The 10,341-nt window shown below is 33.1% G+C and overlaps 1 protein-coding gene across 3 annotated transcripts in view; it reads left to right on the top strand.

Annotated features, from left to right (window-relative positions):
* The first annotated feature begins 1,921 nt into the window (after window positions 1-1,921).
* The window catches only part of Caps2 (calcyphosine 2), a 50,700-nt gene continuing 42,280 nt past the window's right edge, over window positions 1,922-10,341 (top strand). The window contains exons 1-6 of one of the 3 annotated variants that reach the window (XM_087192443.1): window positions 1,922-2,030; window positions 2,139-2,286; window positions 5,743-5,857; window positions 6,215-6,264; window positions 8,367-8,412; window positions 8,501-8,626. In XM_087192443.1, the coding sequence (XP_087048569.1) occupies window positions 5,777-5,857; window positions 6,215-6,264; window positions 8,367-8,412; window positions 8,501-8,626 (303 nt within the window). In that variant the 5' untranslated portion in view covers window positions 1,922-2,030; window positions 2,139-2,286; window positions 5,743-5,776. Of the gene's footprint in view, window positions 2,287-5,742; window positions 5,858-6,214; window positions 6,265-8,366; window positions 8,413-8,500; window positions 8,627-10,341 lie in introns of those variants that run through there. The other 2 variants (XM_004845095.4, XM_087192444.1) reach the window with 2 other exon arrangements.

Here is a 10,341-nt window from a genome sequence, read left to right as displayed (position 1 = left end):
AACAGGTATTGAATCTGTAGGCCTTTAGTGAAAATTCACTGAATGAATGAAGAAATTAGAATTATTACTCTAATAATCTCGTACACTGTTGTAAGCTTCTACAAGGCAAAAAGTACATATTATTTTTCATATATACATGAGGAGCTCATTATTTTTTCATTCAATCAATAATTTGCCAGACATCACTCATTTATCAAGTTAAAATTCAATAGAAATGTTTGCTTGTCTTGAGGAACACTTGCAGAAAAGTTACTCTGAATCCAAGGTTTTATGATAGTATGTTTTCAACAGATGTTTGTTTAATACATGAGTAACAATGAACAAGTAAATGAAAATTTAAAGTAAATTTAAACTTAAAATACAAATGTTTCTGGCATGTTGGAGATGAACACAGGGCCTCATGATTGTTATGCAAATTACATTGTAGCACGATAATAAATATTAGCATATACTATTTCAGTTTCATTTTGTGTGTAGAAAAGTCAATATATAGTCAATAGTAGTATGTACTTATATAAAACCATGGATTGTTTTAAAAATTGGCAAAAATGTCAATTTACATGGTCAATATAGAATCCAAGATTTTGCTCTCTTAAGAGAAGAAAAATTTGATTAATTGGTATTAAGCTGAAGTTAAGAGAAATAGTTTCTGGTGCTCTAATGCATACTGGGGTGACCATAGACAGTGATAATATACTGTATAATTCAGAAAGGTTTGAAGAGGGAATTGACACTTTTACAGTGAGGAAATGATGTTTGAGAAGGTTGATAAGTTCACCCTGATTTGAACATTACACAATGTATACAATGTATCAACACATTACATAGTACCCTATAAGTATGTATACTTTTGAAGTGTTGATGAAAACTAAAGAAAGGTGTATTAGCAAAATGTCTGAGTTGTATAGATGTAGTTTTTTTCTTTAAGACCATCATGTTGGTGCCTTAGGGAGCTGTATTCAGAAACGTTGAAATAATTCAGGTGCGCTAAGTTTAAGTGCCAAGAGCAGACAAGGATGTGGCGCTTTTTTGATCATTTGGAATGGCTGAAATTAGATGGGTACTTACTTTCTTCACAGTTGAGGTTTAGGTTTTTGTTTCAGTTTTACTTTTTTTCCTAGTTTATTTTTACTTTTCTTTCTGTAGGTTGACTGGATGAATTTTATGAAGTGTAGGGAAGAAATGGAATGATTTGGTCTCATTGGTTTCACTGTTTTTATATTTCCAAAATGTATTTTTATTCCTCAACTTCCTTCAGTATGAGAATTTGAACATATATTTTGAAGGGAGCTAATTTTAAAGAGATACTGCAAATTAGAAAAAAAAAGATTATTCTGGGATGACAACTGGATGAGACTTCATGAGATCTTAGTTGTAAGGTACCTGACCCTTGGTTGTGTAATTTAGGAAAGTTACCACATATTATGTTGGAGTAGAACTGTAGAAATACCTAAAACCTTCCCTTTCCCTTGTACATGAAGACTTGGTGTCCAGAGACACTGTGTAGAGTGCAAAAGAAAAAAAATGGCAGAGTAAAGAATAAAATGGAGGTTTCCTAATTTCTAGGCCTATGTCCTTTCCATTATATCAGCAATTTAAATTCTAACCTATATACACATACACACCACATACACATGCTCTTGTATATGTAATAATCTATATATATATGTGTTTGCACATATATTTAAAGTGATATACATGGGTGTGTTTACTATCTACAGCTTTACATATAGTGTTATACTACAGTCTTTTAAAAAATAATTGCAAGCTCCTTGGCCGCAGAAAACACAGCATATGCTTGAATTGTTACCCTACAAACATCATCCTGGGCGCTGGGCACAGGACAGTTGCTCAGTGAAATATGTTAAATGCCATTCAGTTAAATGAAGAATTACACAACAGCCGTGGATCCGTGCCAGGCTTTGGCCCTCTCCGGGTTCAAGAGAGGCGCCTGGCTAAATCCGCCCGGGATTTATAGGCTCCTGGCGTCCTTCCACTCTGTGCACCCTAAGGCGGCAGGTTTCATCCCTGTGAGTCTGCAAACCCAGCGGGGTTTCGGGGACTTGAGCCCTTCAGGAGGAGGAACTGGCGTGCAAGAAGCGAAGGTTGTTGCTGACGGTCTATTTTATTTTCCTTAGAGGTGAGACTGGGCTTTCTGAGGCCTGCTGTGTGTGCCTGTTGCCAGGCAACCTGCAGACGCGGACCGACGCAGTCTCTGGGAAGGATCCCTTCCAGCCTGTCCAGTCCGAAGCTGTTTGAAGAAGGTTCTTGGTAGAATCGCCCGAGGTTAGACCTTTGCCAACTCACCTACTTTGCACTTGGTTTCACTGAGATTGTTAGGTCAAGTCAGGTTGGTCTGCCAGAAAGGAAGTGCTCTGTAGTATAAGGTAGCTACTTTGTTTGAAATTAGGAATGACCTTAGGTTGAGTTTCAGATACCTGGGTGTCTTATCACCTGGGATCCAAGATAATCTTGGTCCCTGATCTCAAGCAGCTTAAATGCTAAATTGAATTGACAAAATCTCTATCCTTTCTCAGTGTTTATGAGCTGGATTAGACCAATTTATCTTTGCTTTTCATTATGTTCAGACTTGGTGTAAGCAACTTAATAACAACTAATATTACTGGCCTAGGGAAAAATGATGATGATTGGACTGGAAATAATCATTGTTTAAGCAGGAAGGAAGTGGGAGGTGAATTCAGTGCTTTAGGTAGCTCTAAAGAGATCAGTCAATAATATTTATTACATGGTAGATATAAGATCTTATAACTTGTAGCATTTTGAGTGGGGGCAGAAGCCATTCAGAAATATTCATCTGTCTTCTTGCCATCTCCTATCCCCAGCATATCCTGAGTAAGTGGCTAGTGTTTTATGACAAAGGCAACCCTTGGCATCCATTCCAAAGATCGCTTCACAGCCGTTTGTTTGAAATATTGGTTCTTGTGTGGCCAAGTTTAAGTTTCTGTTGTTCTTTACTCTCTGCAGCTCATTTCACTCTGCTGCTTATATTATTTATACTAGCAAGAGGATAGTACAGGAAAGAGGTCTGAAACCTGTGTATGCTCTGCAGTAACTGGCAAAGAGCTTAGCAAAGAAAATCACTTTTTAGCTTGCTCACTTTGGAAATAAGAAGGTTGGGCTGCTCTTCCTATCCAAATCTTACAAGTTTTCTAAGTAGGGTGTTGATGGCCTGACTCCTCTACTTCTGTAGATCCCAGCAAGTTCCATATATGATAGCATTGCCCTTTGAACACTCTTACTGTGTATGAATGAATCATTTTATACCATGTGATTATGAATTAATTCATACTTGAATTCATTGGACTTACTTATTTAACAAATATCAAATTCCTACTATTTTCTAGGTTTTCTGCTAGTCTTGAATACAGGGTGAGCAAAACCAATAGTCCTTGCCTATAAGGATAGTTACTATCTAGCACTGAAGAATAACTGCCATTCAGTGCTTTAAACACTTATGCGATATGTATAGAAGAATTTTAACATTGTGTTTGTGATAATTAGGTGTGGATAAGTGCAACTAACCTAAGAATATGCTCAAGGTGTATACAGTGATTTGGAGATGTGTTAATTTATTGACTGACTAATTTTTTATTACGTGTCTGTTATAGTAAAGGCAAGAGATACCAGCCTTTGTGGTCCTGACAGTGCTAGGGAAAGGAAAAGAGCTTATTGCAGAGTGATGACTGTCATGTGTGAGAAATACAGGGAATAGGAGGACATACATATTTGAGGGTTTAAATTTTGCTGTTTTTATTATCCGAAAATTAAGCATAGTGATTTAAAATAACCTATAGTGATTTGAAATGGCTATAAGAGTTACTAAGGTATAAAATTGAGAGGCTGGTGTGTGTGTGCATGTAGAAAATTATTTAGCTGATTGCTCAGCATACCCATGTCAATTTAGGTTTGTTAGCTGGTAATTATTATAGCAAATAAAATTATTCTTGTGATGTAATTAAACAATCAACTGAATGTCTCCAAGCCAAACAAGCAAACAAACTAATAGCAACTGTGAAAAGTTTGTGAAAGATAACCCAGAAAAGAAAGCCATGCAGTACCTTACAAGTACTGTATTTTCAAACATGATAACTTGTGATATTTTTATGTTCATCTTCTGAATCTACTCTTAGAGGAGAATTTTAGGTTTAAGTCAAGGGTATTCTTTTGTGGAGAGGGACTTAGGGTGGAGTGAAAGGAATCACATGGGTAGGTTAGGACAGATCATTTTTTAGATAAGATTTCATTCAGCATGAAAGAAAAGCATGTCTTAATAATGATGCCACAATCTACTGAATATTACCTTAGTTTTTCAGGAAGAGAAAGGTGGTAACATTAAATTTATTTCACACATTAGAAATACTTGCTCAGAGAAAGTAATTCTAATGCAAGCTTAAATTATAGAGAAGAAGAAAAAATTCAAGATTTTAATATGTTTGTCTAACTCGACCTGGAAATATGTCATGCTTTCTTTAAAAATAAGCAGAACAAAAATAATCTACTATAAAAATGAATCCAAGTCTAATTATAGAAAAAAAGAAAATATTTATAAATCATTAAACAAAACTTTACTCTTAGTAATACATGGGTGAAGTATAAACTAAAATTACCAAATTTCTTTTTTTGGTACCGGGGATTGAACTCAGGTCTTTGTGCTTATGGGGCAGGTGGTGAAACCACTGAGCTAAATCCTTGGCCCTAAAATTACCAAAATTTTTTATTTTTTGGTACTGGGGATCGAACTCGGGTCCTTATACTTGCAAGGCAGGCGGTGGAACCACTGAGCTAAATCCCCGGCCCCCAAATTTTGATGATAGATATATTTATCTAATTTTTATTTTGTACAAATTTTCAAGTTGATTATTTTCAACATTCCTTTTCAGACATTTTTATGAAATCATCACATAACTACTATTCTTTTTCATTCTATTTTATTCCTTGTATTAGATGAAGGCTAGTAATAGTGTTTGCTAAAAATATTCTGTCAGCTTACGTTGGCAAAACCAAAACTCTTAAAGGTTTCAAAAATGAATACAAGCAAGTAAACAAACAAATAAATAAATGCTTATCTTATTGTGGAAAAAAGAAGAGGGACATCCATTACTTTCTTATTCCTGCTGTAAAAATTTATCAAAAACTTTGTATAATACAAGACAAAAGTATTTGTTTACCATTCTCAAGATAGGAGTACAAAATGAGTTTTAAGGAGTTAAATCAGCTAGCAGAGGGGCTGATTCCTTCTGGAGGCTCCAGGGAAGAATCCATTTCTTGTCTGTTCTGCATCCTGGAAGCTTCTTATGACCTCTTTCTCCGCCTTCTTAGCCACCTGGATAGCATCTTCATTTCTCTCTGACCTACAGTTCCATCCTTGTATTTTCTCTGTCTCATTCTGATCTTCCTGCCTTCCTTTTTTAAGGACTGTAGTGGTTACATTGACTTCACCAAATAGTCAAAGAAGTCTCTCTATCTCAAAATTCTTAATCACACCTGAAAGTCCTTTTTTTCATGAAAAGTACATATTCCCAAAGTCCAGGGTTTAAGATGTCTTCTTTGGAAGCTCATGCAGACTACCACAGGGCGTAAAAAATTTCCCTATAAAAAGTTGACTTTAGTGAAACCAGTAAAAGTGATTAATGATATGATTTCTTTCTATGAGGTATTGTGTAATTTGCACTGTAGAGTGAGAATTATCATTTCACATTTATTTATTTTGCCTTTTTAAAGCATAGTACACTGCATGATAAGTACATGAGCTTGAATGGATTTAGAGGTTAGAGGAGTGGCTGCTTCTCCTGGGAGCCAAACTCAGCTGTTCTCTGGAAGAAGGAAGCCATTACAAGTATGTAAGCTGTGCAATTTTCCTTTTACAAGATGACTAATGAAATAACTTCTTGACTCCTTTATTCATGTTTTTATGAATGTTTATAATCACAAATATTTAGAATCAATATTGCCTACATTTGACAAATTGGACCAACAAAATTGAAGATGATCATTAATTGAAAATTTGTCACTGCCCGAGTTAGCTTTATTTTAAAATATATTAAATACTGTCTCATGCACATTGGGGAGGGACTTAGTATTTTTATATAAGGTTACTGAGAAAAATTATAACTAGGTCTATTGCATTGATTTATTGGTTATCTTGTAAAGTATGAAAGATACTGATTCTAATTATTTTATTTTTAAATTAAAGCAAGGATGGACTTCTAGGTCATGGGCAATCTCGAATCCCTGTCCACCGGTGTAAGTTACATTTCTTTGCATTTGGATTGTATAATTAGCAAATGTTTACGATAGTTTGCAAGTTAAAAAAATAAAGCTATACAACATAAGCAGTTAGAATTTTGAACTACAGTAGAACCAATGTGAATACAGAAAACTTAAATATTACTATGCCAAAATTAAGACAGTTCTTGTCATAGGATGGTAAGATTATGGGTAACAATATATTGTTTTTATTTTCTTTAATATTATTCTCACATTTTCATAAAAATGGTTAATATTTTTGTATTTTATTAGTATCTATTTGTGATGCATAGTAATTCATCTTGAGGAATTGATACATATACATATCATAACTTGATTACTTTTGCTCTCCTCTCTTTTGCTTTCTCCAGCTCCCCTTCCATCTCTTTATGTTTACTTTACCATTTCCTACCATCTGTCTTTTATTTTTCTCTTTCAATTATTTATATTTTGGTTTTCTCATGTTAGAGAAACCATGTGATATTTCCATGTCTGATTAATTTCCTTTAGTATTAGGGTCTCAAGATCTATGTAAAATATTTTTAAATTAGAAAATTTATTTTTATTATGAATTAAAAAATTTAAATTTACTTTTTGACTGATTGATAAAGACATAAATATACATACTTATGGAATACTATATGATGTTTTGACAAATGTGTACCTTACATAATGTATAAATCAGGGTAAACATACCTAAGTGCATTTATGAAAGAATTCTATAGGATTTTTTCTTTTTATAATTGGCATAGTAAAAATTGATTCAATAGCACATATACATGTGCTATATTCTTAAGGAATATGATAATTTAATCCATTTTATTAAAGTTTTATTTTTTGTTCACAATGCATTAATTTATGCTTTATATTTTCCACTTTTGAGTACTTGAAAAGTACTTCAAGTATTTTAAAACTATAGGGCTTCTTGGTAAGTAGACATTAAAAACAGCAATTTGCTAAGCTAAACCGTAGTCAATGCCATTTTTGTAGATTAAAAATCAGCAAATATAAGTAACTTTGTATATGCCCATCTAGATCTAAAGAATAATGATATGCTTAATTATTATCTATAAGATATTGAGTATGTACCAAGGACAGTGTCAGTTGTATTTTGGTAAATGTTTAATAACTAGTGTTCTTAAAGTTTATTAGTATAAAATTTTACTTGTTCATTATTAATAAATTTGAATATGTTTTAGATGATCAAAATTTTTACTATTATAAAGTATTTGTAGTGAGAAATTTATAAGTGATAGTAAAATATATAACATCTTTTTAAAAGTCCAATAGACAATTGACACTCACAAAATGCACAAAATGTTCGCTTTATTTCTGAATTTTCTTTGTAGGTGAACTGTGGCAGCAGTAATAAACCAATGTAGTTCCAATATGAATGTTGGTTGATATTGTTATTTAATGTGAAGTGACATAAATGCTTTCTCTGTGAAATCAATAGTTTTGAATACTGAACTAATATTCCTCTGTATTTAGTGGTACTTTCCACTACTTGACACCTATAGACTTGATGCACTTTCAATCTGCATTATTAGCATTTTCTTCACTTGTTTTTAACTCTCAGAAATCAACAAAATAATAAAGCATTTGCCATTTTCAGTGTAAATAATCTTACTATGGCTGAGTTCAAATTATCTATGTAAAACTGGTAAACAGTTGGAAACAATACAGATACAATATAAATATTCTCTAAAACACATAAAAGTAGCAAAGTGCAGTAAAGTCATTGAGAAGGGATGATATGAATTCATTACCTTTGTTCTTAACATAATTTATTTAATTATAAACTTGCAAGATTTTATTTTTAATAATAGTTATATTTAACAACCAGCTTGAAAAATTACTGAATATTTAACGAAAGCCTACCACAAGCCAATAGGATCTAGCACAGCATTGGCTTCAGTGTGCCTTTTTTTTTTTTTTTGGTACCAGGGATCAAACTCAGGTCCTTGAGCTTGCAGGGCAGGCAGCGGAACCACTGAGCTAAATCCCCAGCCCTTTCAGTGTGGCTTTTTGTATATAATTTACAATTATTAAAGTCTCACTATAAAAATATCATGAGATACATATATCGTTTCTTTCAGGGTCCCACCACTTGATTTGAGAAGTCTTGTTGGCTCTGATGATGAGGTAATTTTTACTTAATATTTAACATAATAAACTTTGTACTACACTATTATATGTACTTATTCTAAGTATCATTCATTTTATTTTTTAGGATGATTTTTCATATGGTTCTCTTAGTGCAGTGCATACTCATTTTAACCCAACAAAGTCATTTTCTGCCCTTGACTGGGATGCATCATGTCAAATACCATATACTCAACATCATCTAAATGAACTGGTTAGTATATCACTTTATCACTAACTTTTGAAATTATAGTATGAATTATTAGTACTGCATTTAGTCCAGGATTTCACTGTTTAGTCTATGTTTTGCTCAATTTAAATATTTTACATATGAAGATTTCAAATGATAATGGTGGTAAAATAATTTTACTTTGTTTTACATTTTTTTCAGACATAGGAATAGAAGTTTAAAAATTTCTTATACAATTGGTAAAATACAGGAATCTAGGAATTTTAAATGTATGGCAAAACTTCAGATCAGATTTTACTAGTTTTAGTTATAAACATTATTTTTTGGAAATGGACTCAGATTTTATGCTACTAGATAGAATGCTATGGAGTAGATAAATAACTACACTTAATGCAATGTATTTCCTTGGGACATGTGTATATTGGGCTTGATTTTCTTTCTCTAAGTCTTTGTCCTATATCTGATTGTATTCATGTTCTTCTCAGTTTCATTTTGGAAAATTTCATATATAATGCCCTATCTTTTATATTGCTACATTTTTTTCTCTTGAGCTTTGCCTCATCCTTCTTGTCTGGGTTAGACTTGAATATCTTCAACATTTTTCAGTGGTTAGATTGGCTTTATAGGCTCCTTTTGGAATGAATGTCTGTCCTTCTTTGGGTTAATATGTATATACCTTGTATTTGTTTAGTACTTATTTTAAGTTTCTTATACCCAATGGCTCCATTTACTGGCAAACTCCTGCAGTTAGGTTCCAGTTTCCTGCTCAGTGTATGATGGGGGCCTGAGAAAAAACAAACAAACTAAAAGACATATCTAAGAGACAGAAAGTGGGGTGCCAGGATGACCAAAGCTGGTGCAACCAACCAAGGAACTGGCCAGTCCAAGCCACTGATTTTTATTGGTAATCAATTGGGGTAAAGGCAAACTATGTATGAGGATACACAGTTGTGTGCTTTCTATGGAAATTAATGTAAGCAAGTCTTGCAAAGGACAAGACAAAGCATTCTTGAATTAGGAACAGAATAGACAAAATATATGGTTGTAATTAGAACACTGTCCTTCTAGTTAGAAGGTCTTAGTCGTGGGAACAGAATTTGAGTACAAGTTACTCTTACCTTGGCACAAAGGCTTCGGCTGGACTCACATCTATAAAGAAGCCAATTATGGGGTTAACTCTTTACATCCTACTTTGGGGCATAATCAGTATTACAGTCTCCCACATCTATTATATCTCATTCCCATGAAAATAAGGCAGGGAACTATATAATGCCAGACAGTAGACTATTATAGTATTTCAGAAATAGCAACAAATGTTTCTCAACATTAGTGATCTCTAATTCCTATGATTATTTTGGAAGAAATTATTGAAGTGGAGTTCTTTTGGGACAGGAAAACAAAAAACCTACCTAAAGATTTTAAGAAGAAAATAAAGTTTATTTTTCTTTTCTCGAATTCTTTTGGAACAGATTGTCTTCAACTGCAAAACAAAGTATAGGATTACTGCTATTTAGGCCCAAGAGTCCATTCTGAGTAGTTCTGTCTCTTCTGATTGATCTATCATGCTGTAGCAGCTAAGGGTTTTAAATATCACCTCTGTTTAAAATAAAAATTATAATGGTCTGTTTCTTAGGCATAAATACTAAGGTAAATGGTAAATCTGTTAATGTCAATAAGGAAAATTAATAATTATTCTTATTTTTTCAGGTGGACAGCATACTTCTTCTTCTTACGTACTT

Source organism: Heterocephalus glaber, unplaced genomic scaffold (genome assembly GCF_053883595.1).
Source record: "Heterocephalus glaber isolate CG9 unplaced genomic scaffold, H.glaber_assembly_v1.0 deba00001571, whole genome shotgun sequence".
NCBI classification, from domain to species: domain Eukaryota; kingdom Metazoa; phylum Chordata; class Mammalia; order Rodentia; family Bathyergidae; genus Heterocephalus; species Heterocephalus glaber.
Note: the sequence above shows the minus strand (reverse complement) of the source record. Positions and strands in the feature narration are given on the sequence as shown.